The sequence below is a fragment of the Amblyomma americanum genome, chromosome 10 (assembly GCF_052857255.1).
Source record: "Amblyomma americanum isolate KBUSLIRL-KWMA chromosome 10, ASM5285725v1, whole genome shotgun sequence".
Lineage (NCBI taxonomy): Eukaryota > Metazoa > Arthropoda > Arachnida > Ixodida > Ixodidae > Amblyomma > Amblyomma americanum.
The window spans coordinates 110,573,261-110,591,224 of record NC_135506.1 but is presented as its reverse complement, the minus strand read 5'-3'; the positions used below and the strand labels follow the sequence as shown (position 1 = coordinate 110,591,224).

General features: G+C 47.8%; 1 protein-coding gene across 1 annotated transcript in view; it reads right to left on the bottom strand.

Annotated features, from left to right (window-relative positions):
* The window catches only part of LOC144106300 (glucose dehydrogenase [FAD, quinone]-like), a 64,672-nt gene extending 51,256 nt beyond the window's left edge, over positions 1-13,416 (bottom strand). Inside the window, exon 1 of the mRNA XM_077639084.1 lies at positions 13,227-13,416. Within this exon, the coding sequence (XP_077495210.1) occupies positions 13,227-13,353 (127 nt within the window). The 5' untranslated portion in view covers positions 13,354-13,416. The remainder of the gene's footprint in view (positions 1-13,226) is intronic.
* Positions 13,417-17,964: the final 4,548 nt, after the last annotated feature.

Here is a 17,964-nt window from a genome sequence, read left to right as displayed (position 1 = left end):
TTTCTAGAGTGGCACTTTCTGTAAAAAGTGACTAGTCGGCGAGGTGAAATTTCCAGCGCCGTGGTCTTGTGGGGATGACTGGAGTGGAAGACGAGAGCCTGATGACAGTGGGTAGGTGATCACTTCCCAGAAGATCATTTAAAACATCCCATTTAAAATCATTAAAAAGAGACGGTGATGTGAAAGCTAAATCAAGGAAGCTCATATTTGCTGAGCTTGGGCAACAATATGTGGCCTTTCCTGTGTTTAAAAGACAGACATTATTCGAGAGGAGAAAGTCTTCGATTATTTTGCCCCAAGAGTCACAGCGTTCCCATCCCCAAAACGGGGAGTGAGCGTTAAAATCGCCAACTACCAGCTAAGGCTCCGGCAATTCATTGATCAGGCCTTCTAAATCTTGTATTGTTAATGTGATGTGTGGGGGGAGTGTGTGTGTGTGTGTTGGGTTTTATGGCACATAGGCAGCTAAGGCCATCATGCGCCAAACTCAAGGTGTAGAATTGGCTTTCTGTAGAATGTTTACGAATATCAAAAAATGTCGATGGCGTAGATGACCTAAAAACATTGTGCTGCCTAGTAAAAGAAGAGAAGAAATTTGGAAATCGCTAATGGTAAAAGCCTTAAAGAAGGTCAGGCAGCCTTAGCGGCTATCCTTGGCTAGGCAAGGATCCTGAGGCTCCCAACCAATCAAATAAAAAGCCTCAGCCTACTTCTCAGGAATCAGAAAGTGGCTGAGGTGTATCATGTAATAAAGGGAACCAGTGGTTCAAAAATTACAGTTTTTCGAGGACGCCCGCTGCTTTTAAAAAGCTAAAAACGGAGGGTATGTTAACAATGGCATTATCAGCTAAGAGCAATGTTGGGTGAAAAGGAATGTATTCATGATAAAATTGAGTGAAGTACTTTTTTCTTAGTTTTTCTAGTTTCACACATGAGAATAGAATGTGGTTAACAGTAAGTTCTTCTCCGCATTCCTCGCAACCAGGTTTATCTTGTTTTGTTAGCAGGAAGTTGTGCGTGAGGTGCGTGTGGCCTATTCGCAGACGGCATAAAACCACTTCTTTAAAACGTTCCTGGTGCACACATGACTTAAATTCACCCAAAACTGGTTTTACAAAGTGCAGTTTATTATTCACTTCGCTGTTCCAACGCGACTGCCATTTTTGTCTTAATTTCTGTTGAACTAATTCCATGCAGTCATTAAAGGGTATATCTACTTTTTTTATTTCCTTGCCCCGAGCTTGAGCGGCACACAAATCTGCTCTCTCATTTCCTTTTATTCCGACGTGGCTCGGGACCCAGCAGAGTTTAATGTTTTGTCCTCGAGCTGTTGCTGTTACAATGTCGTGTATGATGTCCCCAAGTATGGGAGTGGTTGCGTTTCTAGAGTGGAGGGCTGTAAGTACACTTAAAGAGTCTGTGTAAATAATAGTGTTTTTGAGGTTCTCATTTAATATTTTTTTTGTTGCCACACATACTGCGTAACATTCTGCGCTGAAGATGGATGCGCACTGTGGAAGTCGCATTGCTGTCTCCGAATTTCCTCGCACCACTGCGCTTCCTACGTACACATTCGTTTTTGAACCGTCAGTGTAAAAGTCCGTAAAACTACTGTATTTTTCTTCGAGTGCAAGGAATTCCTGTACTATATGTTGTTTTGGAGTTTGTTTTTTTTGGAACTGCGTAAGGGTAAAATCACAGATTGCCGGAATATTGTGCCATGGAGGCAGTGGAGCTCGTCTTCGAGCAATGGCAGGTAATGTGTCCAGTACTCCGAGGTTTTGACACATCTCTTCAAAACGCAGGAGGAGTGGCCTGATAGCTTGTGGTTTGTTGTTAAAAAGTGTTCTTGATGGGCACTTTGTGACTATGGGGTAACATAGGTGTTTGGGAAGCGAACGGATTTTTAAAACGTACGAGCACGTGAGCATGGTTCTTCGGTCCTCGAGTGACGGTTCGTTGGTTTCTACATAAAGACTGTTAATGGGTGATGTCCTGTAAGCACCAGTGGAGAGACGCAAACCCAAGTTATGCACTGTATCTAGTCGTTTAAGGTATGATGGTCTCGCTGACCCATACACTATACATCCATAATCAAGGGTAGAGCGTACTACAGAGCGGTAAATTTTTAGAAGGCATATCCTGTCGGCACCCCAATGTTTTCGAGACAGTACTTTGAGTATGTTGAGGGATCGGGAGGCTTTCTTTTTCAGTGCATTTATATGAGGCAGGAAAGTGAGCTTTTTGTCAAAGGTTACGCCTAGGAATTTGTGCTCATTTTTCACCGGTAGCTGTGTTTTGTTCAGGTGTATAAATGGGTCAGCCTGTAAGCCTCGCTTAATAGAGAAAAGAATGGCCACGGTTTTCTGTGTGGAAAACCGGAAACCGTTCTCGTCTGCCCAGGACACCAGTTTATCCATTGTCAGCTGTATTTGTCTCTCGCATGTTACCAGGTTTGAGGATGTGCAGGCTATTTGCAGATCGTCAACATAGACGGAATACATAATGGCCTTCGGTATTACTTTGGCTATGGAATTTACTTTAATAACAAACAATGTCGTGCTCAAAATACACCCCTGAGGAACCCCGTTCTCTTGAACGAAGCCCCTGGACACGGTTGATCCTAGGCGCACTTGAAATGAGCGGTCGGAAAGGAAGTCCTTCAGGCAGTTCAACATCCTGCCACGGATGCCAAGATCTGCTAAGTCACGAAGGATGCCGAACCTCCAGGTGGTGTCGTATGCTTTCTCGAGGTCAAAAAAGACGGCAAGACAGTGCTGTCTGTGTATAAAAGCCTCTCGGACAGTGTTTTCCAGGCGAGTTAAGTGGTCTGTTGTTGAGCATGCTTTCTTAAAACCGCACTGATGGATGTCAATAAGCTCAAGAGATTCGATCAGAAAAGTTAGTCTTTTATTCAGCACACTTTCGAATGATTTGGCAAGGCAGCTGGTAAGGGCTATCGGCCTGTAACTAGTAGGGGATGTTGGTTGTTTTCCAGATTTCAGGAATGGTACAATAACTGCTTTCTTCCAGGCTTTCGGCAATCTTCCGAGCACCCACACTTGGTTAAAAAACTTCAAGAGCGCCTCCACAGATGGCTGGGAAAGATGTGCTAGCATTTCGTAATGTATATTGTCAGGGCCAGGTGCTGTCTTTTTTCCGGCCGAGAGAACTTCGTTTATTTCTTGGAGTGTTATTAAACCATTGTACGGTTCTTTTGTGCAGCCCGTTGTTGGAAGTCTATGTTTCTCCACTGCATGTTTATGCTTTAAAAATGTTTCTGTGTAGTGTGAAGAACTAGAAATGTTTGAGAAATGTTCTCCCAAGATGTTTGCCTGTTCCTCTATATTTGTCTGTGTACCTGGAGCTGTTAAGAAAGGAATTGTGTAAGGAGAAAAGCTTCTGTTAAACTTGTGGACTTGTTACCACATTTTTTTGGACATAACTGAACTATTTATGCATGATACGTAGCTTCTCCATGATGTTCTTTCGGCATTTCGGCGGATGTACCGAGCTTTTGCTCTCGTCTTTTTAAAGTTGATGAGGTTATCTTGAGTTGGGTATCTTCGAAAAACTCCCCAAGCTTTATTTTGCTTCTTTTTTGCTTCCCGGCATTCCTGCGTGTACCATACCTTGTTGTTTTGTCGTACTATTCCTGACGATTGCGGAATAGCTTGGCACGCAGCATCAATAATGCAGCTTGTAAAAATTTCATTCAGTTCGTCAACGTTAAGACTGTTTGAAAATGATTTCTCCAGGCTAGCCTTTTCTCTAAATAGTTGCCAGTCGGCTAGGTGTAGTTTCCAATGGCGTGGTTTACTAGGGATGACTGATGGTGGCGATGAAAAGTTAATCACTGCCGGAAGATGATCGCTTCCGTACGGGTTATCGAGAACATCCCACTTAAAATCGGTAAAAACGGAAGAAGAGCTAAAAGATAAATCTATGCAACTCATTTTTCCTGAGGCTGGAGAGCAATATGTGGGTTTGCCTGTATTGAGTAGGCAAACATTATTGCACAGAATAAAATCTAATATACGGCCCCTAGTGTCTGTCTGTTCACTCCCCCAGAAAGGGGAGTGTGCATTAAAATCCCCAACTACCAGATATGGCTCTGGTAGCTGATTAAAAAGTGATTCTAGGTCATGAAGTGTTACTGTGAGGTGTGGCTGAAGGTATACTGAACATATGGTAATTGTTTTAAAGCTAATGACGGTGACTGCAATGGCTTCATAATTCGTCTGCAGCTGGATTTCACGTGTTGCAACACCGCTCTTAACAACGACAGCAACACCTCCAGAGAGCCTATCTGCCTGCTCACGGTCACGGCGAAAGACTTTATAATTCTTAAAAATTTTTTTGTAAAGGTCCCAAATTGGTCTCCTGAAGGCACAGTGCTACAGGAGACATAGAGCGTAGGAGATCTGTTGCATCGCTGTAGTTATTTAAAATTCCACGGCAGTTCCAGTGGATAAGGAACGCCATGATTATTTTAAGGAGGAGTGTTTTGAGACCTCAGGTCCCCTTGTTGAGGGCCTGTTATCGTGGTTTTTTCTTTTTTCCGGTCAAGAGAGCCCCGTCGCCGTTGCGACCGAGGCGAGCTTTGACTTGTATCCATCGCCTCCATGGAGGCGCTGGAGTTCCGCGGGGAACCCGCGGGCAGGGGGGTGGTAGACTTCTCGCGAACGGGGGAAGCCTTGCGGGCTGCCGACTTGGAGGACGGCCGGCCCGTTGTTGGGGGTGGCATAGCAGCTCTCGCTGCATCTGCCAGGGGCGCGGATGGCCCTGCCTCAGCCTCACTAGGTGTGAACTGGGCAGGTGCCTGAGACCGGTGTGATGCGCCGCGCCCGCGCACCACATCGGCGAAGTTTGTGTGGGGTGTTAAGGAGAAAGTGCCTTGCGACATTGCATAACGCTTCCTTGCCTCTTTAAAAGTGATATTATCTTTTGTCTTTATTGTAATGATTTCTTTTTCTTTTTTCCAGGCAGGACAAGACCTTGAGTAAGCGGCGTGCTCGCCTTCGCAGTTTGCACAGCGTGGCGCGGCGTCGCAGCCGTCTGATTGGTGGTCATTGGAGGCACATTTAGCACAGGTTTTGCGGCCGCGGCAACTCTGAGAGCCGTGCCCGAATCTCTGACAGTTGAAGCATCTGCGTGGGTTAGGAATGTAGTGCCTGACATTAACTTTAAGGTATCCGACTTCGATGGTTTCAGGTAATGTGCTTGTGCTGAATGTGAGTACCAGGTGTTTAGTACCTATTTCTTTGTTGTCTTTGCGGATTTTAATTCGATAGACATCTGTGACATTTTGGTCGCTGAGACCTTCTAGCATTTCTTTTTCTGTTAGATGAATGAAGTCGTTTTCTGAGATGACACCACGGACGGTATTGAGGGATCTGTGGGCTGTTATGGAGACTGGGATGTCTCCAATAGAGAGAATGTCTGAGATCTTGGAGTTTTGGGTATGGTCACGGATTTCTAGTAATAAGTCGCCACTGGCCATTTTCGATAGCTTATATCCGGGGCCCAGTGCATCTGTGAGGCACTTTGACACAAGAAAGGGGGATAGTATTCTTGCCTGCTTTCCTTCTACTCTACTATGTATGACATGGAACTTTGGGAAGGTTGTTTTCTTTTTCGGGAAAAAGTCTGTTGCTTCGTTCCGCCCTCTTTTCAGAGAGCGATCAGGTTTTGAAAGGGGAGAGCCATAAAGAAAATTTAGTTATTCGGTCATGGTGCCACCCACCCACCACGGAGTCCAACAAGGGGACGGGACAGGAACTTGAAAGCAAGTCCTGCCCACGCCAGCTGTACACCTCAACTATAACCAAATATGACTCAACTCAGGGTAGTTGGTCACACAAGGTTAACCCTCGCCGCCAGGAAAACAGGAAAAACCAAGGAGTGAGTAGGATATAGGAGAGTTGTGAGACAGAGATAGGAAAGTGAAAGATGGAGAGGAGGATAGGAAAAGGCGACTGCCGATTCCCCCCGGTCGGGTCAGGCCGGAGGTGCCGTCTGCAGGAAGCTGGGGCCAAAGTGGTGTGTTGCCTCCGCCAAGGGGCCTTAAGGGTCCAAACGCTCGGCATCGGCTCAACCACCAGGATCCCCTTTTCCCCGGACACGGCGATGCCACGCACGGCGAGGGGCGGGTGCTCGGGTCCGTGGTGATGCACAGTTCACCATCATCCCCTTGCGGAGATGTCCCTGCGGACGCTCGGGAACCCGCGGTGTCGCCACTCACCGTCGCGACGCCTGCAAGCTGCAGGCGCCCCCCTGCGGGGTGCTCTGAGGGAACAAAGGAACGACACATTGGCTGACACAAACAGGCATTTATTGCTACAGAAACAATAACGCCAGCTAGCAACAAGGTACGCTAATGAATCAAGGTCGTCCGACTCACCAGCAAGGTTCCGAGCGAATGTTCGCCCGCGCTAGGGCAAAGGATATAAACTCCGCAGGCCGGACGGGACGAGTACGGGAGCCTGTCTCCCCGTCGCTCCTTCGCCCCGCCGACGAAGAGCGGAGCCGCGAGCGACGCGTCCGCTCGCGGCGATTATCCCAGCCCAAGACCCCCCTCCCGCGCGCGGGCTTTGGCAGTCTCCCCCGCAGCGATGCTGGCGCCCTCTTGCCAGTTAATGTAACTGACAAGGGAATGCGTTCAGCCTCGAGGTGAGAAAGCCGCTGCACGGTGCCTCGCGGGAAAGCAAACTCAGGGGGCTGCAGGGCAGGCCCCCACAACGTAGAGTACGTTTCTTACCAGCTAGGGTGCTTCGATGCCAGCGCCGGATGGAGACAACTTTCAGAGCTAATCTGCCGAGAAAGTCGGCGCCTAATGAACAGTCCGTGCACTCATGCGTGTTGGTTCTCTTCTGTAGCGCTCATTTTGCGCTGTGTTCCTTCATAATAGCATTCTTACAACTTGCGTTGCATATTCCACTACAATCTCTTGATCCGGATACTCTGCATTGCAATTACTTTTGCAACAGCCACGTTTACTTATTTACAGCCATGAAATCAATGCGAAAATGTGTGTTTTATGGCTGCTAATTTAAATAATTATGAGGATGCAAAGATAATTTGTGCATTATACCTCCGTCCCCAGCCGAAATAGTTTTGGAAAACAAGCGTTTTCGCATGCCTTACCTCTCATAATTTGCGGTTAACTGTTGGTCAGGCACTCTGGTTTGACCTGCGGTTGGCAATTTTTTTCGGCGCGCGCTGTCACGAGCAAAGCCAAATAGGCAGTGCACTTTAATAGTGTAGGCAGAACACCCGGGAACACAAGTCTCATAACTTTGTCTCTGACTGCTGCATCACACACTACGAGCTCACTTCACGCAAAGGGGCGTGGCCCGTTTTAGCCTCGGTTTTGCAAGTTTTGTGCGTTCTCTGTCGCCTTTTTTCTTCCGATTAGAGGCGCCCCGTTGCCGTTACGCGTCGCGGCCTTTCTTCCCCAATTACAGCCGCCTTGTACGTTCTGCACCACGCCGTCAGAAATCGCATGTTTTGTCCACCAGACCACAAGCGCTTGGACTAGGCCAAAGCGAAGAACGTAGGCCAAGAAAGCTTAAGTTAAAATCTGCCAAGCCACATCAAAATTTGCCGACCGGCTTCTCCACAACCTGATCACAAAGGCGTTTCCCATAAGGCAGCCGTATTATTTAGGCGCTCTTGCGGGTAAGCGATTGAGTATGTGAAGCTCTCGTCGCAGCGTTTTGTTCAGTTTATTATTTGTTTTATCTTAATGCCGTGAAGGCATTACCCCACCCCTTTCTCTACTTCTTTGCGCCAGCTCACTACGAATATCCTGGCGCCAAACCTCTCGTCACTGTTTGCACGCTGGAAAGCAGGCGCTCCTTCGCAGACCCCCTTATGGGAGCGGAGCTTCCCGACCCGCCGGAGCTAAGCGGCTTATTGCCCAAGGCCACGGTAGCTGCCTGACGTCTGAACGAATCTAACCAATGGCCACCTCTTACCATGTCTACGTAGATGCGGGGGACGGAGGAGGGTGCGAGCATGAAAAAGTCGCCGGGAAGGGCTCGCCAACTTTTACGCGTGATTGTGGGTCGTCTGCTGCGTGTAGGAGAGTATTATTTGGCTCTGGTTTTCATGGCAACACAGTGCAGTGATTAAGTGAGTTAATGTGCTCTCTTCGGAAGGCGTTTCAGAGCCCCTTTAAAGATCCCCAGGTAGTCGAAATTATTCCAGAATTATTCGAAATTATACTACGGCACCTCTTTCTATCTTTCCTCTTTTACTCCCACCTTCCTCCCTTCACTTACCGCGTGGTTCGGGTGCTCATCGAGACACGCGAGACAATTGCTGCGCCATTTCCTTTCCTCAGAAATCAATTCTCAATTTTTTCCTGACCCGCCGCGGTGGCTCAGTGGTTAAGGCGCTCGGCTACTGATCCGGAGTTCCCGGGTTCGAACCCGACCGCGGCGGCTGCGTTTTTATGGAGGCAAAACGCTATGGCGCCCGTGTGCTGTGCGATGTCAGTGCACATTAAAGATTCCCAGGTGGTCGAAATTATTCCGGGGCCCTCCACCACGGCACCTTTTTCTTCCTTTCTTCTTTCACTCCCTCCTTTATCCCTTCCCTTACGGCGCGGTTCAGGTGCCCAACGATATATGAGACAGATAATGCGCCATTTCCTTTCCCCTAAAACCAATTATTAATTCTTTCCAGTGTTGCTCCGGCTCCTCTTTCTTAGTTTACCCTGGCAGAGACAATGGGATTGAAAATAAGTAGTTGTCAAAGGGCTGACTTTGTGAGGTCTCTTCGTGGATCAGTCGCTTTTGATGATTTTTCTTCATGTTTTGAAAAGAAAAATAAATTTTTAAGTTAAATTTGTCCTCGAATAAAGTGACAGTCACTACAAATTAGGAAGACGTCGTCGCATCGCATCGTCAGTCTGCGTGTAGTCAACACTATTCAAAAGTAAACGCAAACAACTGAATTATTTTGGTGCGGCAAAAGTCGCTATGGGAAGCAGTTCAGAAAATATGACCATTTGGTTTCAGACGTGTCCTCAGCTTTTCAGAAAACTCCAGAGCAGAAGAGAAATTTGACTTATTACGTGGAACTTGTCACGTACGGTGCAGCAACAAGACAAAGGCACTTCAGAAAATGTTCGAAAAGTGGATGTTGACTACGCAAAATTATTATATTTGGCAGCTCATACATGCTCCGCGCTGCTTGTATACAAGAGAAATTAGGGCCTTGTGAACGTGTCTTTACGTTCAAAGCAACAAAAACAGCATAATTCTATAGAATTCGGTGACCCTGGTATAGCCCATATCACTATCAAGGAACACAAATAACCGTTATTCTTTTAAAGTGCAGCCGTTGACTGGGAAACACACCAGTCCGTCATAAGTTTTCGATTATCGTGTAGTTGGAGCGAGTGGATCATGCATAAAATACGCTCAAAACTGCAAAAACACTACTTCCACGAGTGAAACAAGTATGTACTATTTCCAGACCAGTAGCATTATTACAGTCGCCACGCGACCGCACAGAAACCGTGCCAGACGCATAGCGCACTGCACGCAACTGACGCGTGGGACCCAACATGCCGCTGTGAGGGGGAAACGGCGGCGCGTGGTAGCACAAAGGGTGTCCCCACCCTGAAAGCGGAGGCGAGCGGACATCCAGGCACCCGAAACTGAATGCCTGCAGTTCTTGGCCGCGCTCAATTTAAATCTAGCAAGGAACCTTCGATGAAGAACCAATAGCAACTGCAACAATCTTGAAAAATGTGGAAGCATTTGCGCGGGGTCACGATCAATGGAAATAAGTCTGGTCGCATCTCGCATTACAAAACAAAATGATAAAGCCGCGTGCCGGCGGTTTTGATTGCGAACGAACAAACGGTGCAAATATTCACGGCAATATAGAACTAAGTGAGATGGGAAGCTTTACACATGAGGAGTGGTCAACTGCATTTAAAAAGTTTGTGCACAGTTTGTTTGAATTCTGCTATCATGACCATGTACACGGTTCAGACAGTTGACTACTGTTGGGACATGACTAGTTTAGGGTGCTCGTATACAAAATGGTTTACAACTGGCAACGAAGCCCGGGTTCGAACCCGACCGCGGCGGCTGCGTTTTTATGGAGGAAAAACGCTAAGGCGCCCGTGTGCTGTGCGATGTCAGTGCACGTTAAAGATCCCCAGGTGGTCGAGATTATTCCGGAGCCCTCCACTACGGCACCTCTTCTTCCTTTCTTCTTTCACTCCCTCCTTTATCCCTTCCCTTACGGCGCGGTTCAGGTGTCCAACGATATATGAGCGATACTGCGCCATTTCCTTTCCCCCAAAAAACCAATTATTATTATTATTATTACGAAGCAAAGTAGCTCAGCCCCACTGTGATTTGCATTAAAAGAGTCCTAGAACTGAAGTGTGTCAATTGTCAGAAATCTGACCCAAGTGAAAGCAATCGGAGACTGGGGGGGGGGGGGGGGGGGGGGGGCGGCCGCCCCCTTGCCCCTCCTGTTCCAGGGTCCCTGACTAAGAGAAAAAGAGGGAAATGTCATTAGAAATATGGATAAGATATATGTTAAAGTAGCCGAGGAGTTGTACACAAATCTATACAGTAGCCAAAGTAATGGGAATGTTATTGAGAGAGGCAGTTGAGCTCATCAATGGGACATCACGCCAGTTAAGAGGAAGTAAAGAAAGCCTTAGGAGTAATCTGTTGTAGGACAGGGGGGAGGGGGGAGATATTGCTAGAAAAACTAGTCCACTCAGTATACGCGATGCCTTATGGCCTCGAGCGCACAAACATCTTATCAACAATTATATTGCAGTTGTTTTCATGCCTCATGTGACCTATACTGACCTTTGATGTTATAGACATTCAGTTCTTGAAGAAACGAGAAAAAATTAAATGATAAATTAGCGGTCGTAGGCAAGTAGTACTATATATGTTATGATCCATGTATTTTAACGTCTTAAGCATCGTTACAGAAAAAAAGTGGTTAGGCTTATAGGGTTTAACGTCCCCAAGCGACTGAGGCTATGAGAGATGCCGTAGTGGAGGGGTCCGGATAATTTGGACCACCTGGGATTCTTTAATGTGCACTGACATCGCACAGTACACTAGACTGTAGCATTTCGTCTCACATCGAAATGCATCCGCCGTGGCCAGGATCGAGCTGGCACCTTTCGGGTCAGCAACCAAGCACCATAACCACTGAGCCACCCCGGTGACATTGCAGAAAAGGAAACATGCAGCTAAAATTATGCGGCTATACTCCATTAAGACAAGGATGATGCATGATTACTCTCTAAAAAAGAAAAAAAATCCACTCTGTGTGCTCTCCCTGACCACATTGATGGATTTGACATGCTACATAGCGGGCAACCACGGTGCAGGCAATGCTGCTGAGGCTGCGGAAGTAGTGTGTCCGCGAAACCATCCGCCACATATCATTCGTTCTTCTGGAAACTCCAGCGAATTGCCGATGAAAACATAGATCAGTATAAGACGATGTGGTAGCACTCAGTGTCGGGCCCTGTGGCTGTGATTTGCATCCAGTGTGAACTACTATTTGGGCACGGACTGAGTATGAGGAGTGATTCGCCTTACCACCGCGTATCGTACCGCCACATGTAATTCTTGCTTCCAAAAGTTCCAATGAATCACAGGGCGAAAATGTGGCAAGAGGTAAAACGAAGTCCAGATATGTCTGTCACAACGAAATATATGCTAGTGTTCACTTTTGTTGAATTGAGAACTGCTTTCCGGCGCGTGGGCTGAGCCCTCGAGAACAGGCGCGCTAGCTTTGGCAGCATTGCCTGCTATGTATGAAACTGTGCAGGACAAAAAACAAAGACCAGCTTCTTTTGTGCAAAACAAGAGAAAAATGAGCCGACAATGGGGCAGCGATCGATTATCGAACATTGACATACCTAACACAGGTCGCCTGTTTGAATCTCTGCCGCGAGCTAGACTAACCTAATTTATGCTGCACGAAACTAGAAATCATTCAACCTTCCCGAACACACTGCGGCAAACTGTTGAGCCACAATGTTCACATGAAGATTCGTAAAGAGGTGGAATTGGGGGTACATAGGCCGCCGGTTCGAATCCCTGACACTAGGTTCTTACTTAACTATTAAGTTAATGCTGCACGAAACACTGAATCACATGACACCATCTGGAACATTCTGCAGCAAACTGTTGGCCCACAAATTTGACACGAATGTCGGGATTAAGTGGCCCGACTTTGACGCCTGCCAGACAGGGATATATATATATATATATATATATATATATATATATATATATATATATATATATATATATATGCCGGATCGACATTAGATTCGAGTTCTGGTGCTCGAACATCACGCTGACACCTGTTACTTTATTTCATTATGCAACTAACTCGGTTACCATGGAAACCATTGGGTTACGATTTGAATTGCCGAGACCCGAAACGCGAGATACTAGTAGGTGCTGTCGTTGCTATGGTGGCTGCCATGTTGGATTCTATCCGTGGAATCAGCATAACTCCGGGCTCGAGGCCAGTACTACCGCTCTAAATAAAAAAAAATGTTCCAATGATGCTTCACTAACTGGCTTAACAGCCCGCACAGCTTAGCACTAGTTGTATGCCTCTTCGTTCCTATTAATGCAGCGATGTTCTCGGCTTTAGAAAAAAGCAAAACAAAGGGCTGGTCAGAAGTCTTTACACTCAATGCGCAGTGTGACACGGCTGGCGCACTGCGACTGCAGCGTTTTTTGCACGCATGCCTACCGCACAGGGCAAAGAAAGGTTCGGTATTTCCAGTCAGCAGCCGAGCACCATTCCACTCAGCCCCGCGGCGGCTCCCTTTCACTAGAGCCGTTCAGTACGTGCTTCACCGCAGGCGAAAAGCATTGAAGGATGCTTTTACTTTATAATAAACTTAAGGTTCCTTAAGCACATGGCCGTCCCGTTCCAAACATGACCCGACCGGCCAATGAAACCGTCCTTTCTAGAAGTTCTGTCGCGACGCACACGGAGCAAAACCACGCGACCACAGCCATATCGTTGTCGCGTCATACGGGGGTCGCACCCGAACAAACTGGCTTCTATAAGTGGAGCTCTGCGACCTCGCCGGCCAGCTAGAACCATGACCTGCGCTTCGAGGGCGGGACACCGACAGCCGTGGCAGGCACGCGAAACCGTGACTTTCGAAAAGGGCACGTCAGCAAACGACCACTTACCGACGATGTAGTCGTACTCCTGGAGCAGGTCGACAGTTTGCACAGTTGTCTGGTCGCGTCCAAGGCGGTAAAACATCAGCGCCGCTAAGGGCAGTATGGTGCCAACGCTGGGAAACCACGACGCCATAGCGAAAACTACTCTTTAGCCGCAGCCGGCTCAGCCGCCACGGCGGGCAGTCAGCGGGGAAATGATTCAAACAAGAGCAGTGGCGCGCAGCGCGTACGATCACGAGGAGGACCACGTGACCTGCGGGGGGGGGGGGGGGGGAGTAGACCGAATCTTCCCATTGGTTGATACACAGACGTGCCTAGGCGTTATTACTGTCATGACAACGGGAACAGCCCGAGTGATCAGGGTTATTAGTATAAATAATACAAGTGTATATATATTTCGACCTTGCAGGTTAAGGTGCAATATCGCCGGATATAAGTCAAGAACAAAGTGGCAAAAGTCCCTCAGCGACCCTCCAGAGTCTAGCCAATGGCGTCAACCGATCGGCGGTTATGACGTCGCGGCCCGCCAGCCAGCAGCCAGCCCCATGCGATGCGCGCTGGCATAGAGGACGGAAAGTCATCTGCGTCGGCCACGTTAGCTAGCAGGCGCAGGCACAAGGATTAACCGCGACGTCAAGAAAATTTTGGTGGACGCCATCCGCTGAAATGCCTCCTTCGAGGGGGAGGGGGCGGCGTTTGCCGCTTCGTTCTTGAGTGGTGTGCCAAAGGATGACGGCTCGTGGCAGAAGCCTTAGTCACGGCTGGTTGATAAGCAACGTGCCTTAGCGCACCAAACTAAAAAAGAAAGAAAGGCACATGGAATGCAACCACGTGCGGCAAGTCAGCAGCAGCACTCTGCGTTGCCAGTCTTTCGTGCGCGTACGTGCGCAATTCTACTTGCGCCGTCCTTGGCGGCTTGTCGTTAGGTCAAACCACAGCTTCGGCTGCATTGTTCCATGTTCTGTGGGCCAAGCAGGATCGTCTGCGCGAAAACATCTAAGGCTAAAAGAACGAACGCGCTAGCATTTGCATGGCGTTTAATTGCAGATATCGAAGGAACGTCAGCCTTTGTGCCTTACGAATTGGAAAAACAGCGCAATCAAAGACGAGACACAAGAGAAGCACAAAACACCAGCGCATATTTTTGGTTCTTTCTAGCACTGCTTTGTGCGCGTTTTTTTTTGCAGCGAAAACTATGCAATAGGCTAGAAAATATGCCGCCACCGTCTGGGAGACGTTGAAATAAGGAGCGTTATCTCTTTGGTAGCGCAATCTATCGTCCATGCGATGTATTGCAACGTAATTAGGCTACTTTACCATACCTCACGGCGAGTGGGCGCCTACTGTTTTGAGGTCGCATATTTTTGACCAATTTGACCAAAAAGTTTTTCGACTCTTTGGAGGGCCATTTTTCTTCACCTCAAGGCGATAGGTGCCCGGTCGCCATGAGGTACGAAAAATTGAGCTGCCGAGTGCTGACGTCACGACCGCCATGTTAAGCCTAACCGTAACTAAATATTAACCTAATTAGCCGACATTGGTGTCTAACATGTTCTACTCATCGAGCCCGTTACGAATATGCCATTAATTACATCATGACGTGATCTGCTAATTAATTAAAAGCAATTAAATTAAGCCTAACCATAACTAAATATTAACTTCATTATTAATAATGGCGTCTAACGTGCTAGATATAATCATCTAGAGAATTCCAAATATCTAATTTGTTTTATGGTGACTCAATTAATTACTGAGGTATAAGCGATTAAACATAGTCACGTGACTAGTTAATTATTACGTTACAAAATCAGTGACCTCACCAATGAATCACCAATTCGATATACTAATGACGTCACCAGTCAATCACCAATTGGGATGATATATCAATTTATTATGGGGGCCACCATCATGACTTCGTCGAACTTCGAAAACTTTCATGCCAAAGGGAGGTGGTAGCAGACCCCAAGAAATCGAGAAACGTGAGGAATAAGAGCTATAGCGCTCTTAAAAATTGAAAATTGGTTTTTGGGGAACGGAAATGACACATCTCGTCGGACACCTGAACCGCGCCGTAAGGGAACCCACGAAACACAAGGGCCACACTACGTGTAACAACCGTCTACAAAAAGTATACAGTGTTGTCTATAAGAAATCTATTTTCAGATGTTCTGCAGACAATGAGGCGAAAAGAGGTGTTATATGCCTGCTAATGCTACGCCAAAAAAGATCTAGAAAACTTCTTCGCAAGAACTCATTAAGAACATCTTGCCGCCAGGTGTGCCCCGGGCGGCGCCTTGAGGACAAAGAAGTGAGACGCGCGTGCTCTTGCAGCTGGGACACTGATGATTTATAAAGTGTACGTCCGCCCAATTTTGGAGTTCGGGTGTGTTTTATTCTCAGGAGCTCCTGCCTATAAACTTCGCCCTCTTGTGCTTTTGGAGCGTGAGGCGTTGCGCCTTTGTCTGGGGCTTCCAAAATATGTCGCCAATGCTGTTCTGCACCTTGAGGCGCGAATGCCTTCGTTATCAGCTAGGTTTCGCCTTTTAACAGTTCAAACATTTTTAAAATTGTGCGACTCCCCTCTTCACGCTTCCAGTATAATATTTCTTAGTCAACCTTCCGCCTTTTTTAGTGCTGCCTGGTCTCGATTTCATACCCCGCAGATATGTTACGTGCAGTCCCTCCTTGATCGCATAAATATTCGATTCACTGATGTCCGCCAAATATATAACAACTCCTCATCTGTCCAGATTGAATTCGATGACATTTTCCCATCGAATGCAAAGCTGCAGCCCTTCCCGCTTCTTCAGGGTCTATTGCAGGACCACCTAAGGTCCTTTCCCTCTCATGTTCTTATTGCTACCGATGCCTCGCAGGATCGCTAAAAGGCAGGTGTGGGAATTTTTTCACCTTCACTGGATTGGTCTTTTTCTCTCCGTCTTCCTGACTTCACTCCAATTTTTCTAGCTGAATTATTAGCAGTAATCTTAGCCTTACGAAGATTAGAATCTACCGTTTCCCAGGTCGTGGTTATGACAGACTCTCTGTCCATTTGCTCTTCCTTATCCTCACCCACTGACTCTCGGCCATTACGCCTCTTTAAGTTCCTGATTCCGCTGCATCTAAATTCGGTAAGGTTGCTTTGGGTACCAGGTCACATGGGCTTTCACTTAAATGAGGTTGCAGATTCCTTAGCAAGAGCCTCTCTCAGCGGCCCAATTGTTGCTGTCCTACCATCGTGTGCATATACAGCTGCGGTGAGGTTTCGCAGCTACACAATATTTCAGGAATTTGCTGCCTCGGCTCTTACATCGTCTCCCGAATATCAGCATCTTCTGCATCCTTGGAGTAGCAAAGACTGGCGCTCACGCAGACTAGAGGTCTCTTTCACGCGCTTGCGTTGCCGGGTTCCCCTTCTAAATTTCTACCTTCACAGATCTGGCCTGGCAGCTTCCCCACTGTGCCCTTTTTGTGCCGAACCTGAGACAATAGATCACTTCCTGCTGTTCTGCCGCCGCTTTTCTCATTTGAGGAAGCGTCTTTTGCAAATTCCATTTCATCAACTGGGCTTGCCTGTGTCTTCCGCGGTTGTTCTTTCCATTGGCGCTTCTTTGCTTGGACGAAGCGACAGGAGTGTGCGCTCTGCTGTGCAAAATTTTCTTCAAGAAACGCAGCGACTCCCATTCTAATTTCTTTTTCCTGATCTCTGTCAGTAAGACATTGCAACATTACAGGCATTGTGTACTATTATGCACATTAAGCAATTGTCCCGTCTTCGATCTCCAAGTTAACTGGACCCCTTTCCTTCCCTCTTCCAATCTATCAGACTACATACTATTTCCACTGCTTTTCCCGTCAAAAATTTTCTGTATCCAGTAATTAACCGCCTGTGTGTTGGCCACTCCCCCGTAGTGGGTATGTGCCAGCAACGTCTGAGGCCTTCCTTCCTTCCTGTTTGACTGCTTGCGGCCTGTGCCTCGCCCTTTTAGTTCTGCAACCTATTTGTGACATTTTGTGGTGGAGTGCGCTGAGTAAATCGCCCTGGAATATGTCGCACACTCCTGCTAACACCGAGGACGCCAGACCTCTCCCTGTAGAAACGCCAGTGCACCGGGTCAGCAGCCGAAATCTTGGACTGCCCCCTGAGCATGGGCTATTGGAGACAACCTCGCCGCCTGGCCGACTGCCTCCTGTGCTCAGGCCATTCGACTCTACCTCGGCGTCTGCCCCTCAACTAGTCATGCAAGGCGCCGCGTACTACACCCTCCAGAACCCACCGCTACCAAAGTCCTTTCACGGGACTCAACTGGAGGACGTTGAAGATTGGCTCCTCCAGTTTGAACGTGTCGCCGCATTTAACCAATGGGATGACGCTGCCAAGCTGAGGAACGTTTTCTTCAGCTTGGAGGACGGTGCTCGTACGTGGTAAGAAAACCGTGAGGACACTCTTTCATCATGGCCTGAGTTCCGACGTCAACTGCTCGGGAGCGAGCTGAACGAGCCCTGCAGTCCCGTATGCAAATGCCCAACGAAACGGTTACCATGTACGTCGAAGACATGACGCGGCTCTTCCGACGGGCTGACCCAGTCTTGTAGGAAGCCAAAGAGCTGAGCCACCTAATGTGCGGTGTTAAAGTACAGCTTTTCGCCGGCCTCGTGCGCAGCCCCCCAAGCACTGTTGCCGAGTTTCTAGCGGAGGCAGTCACGATGGAGCAGGTCCTCCGGCAGCGTTCCACCGCGTACG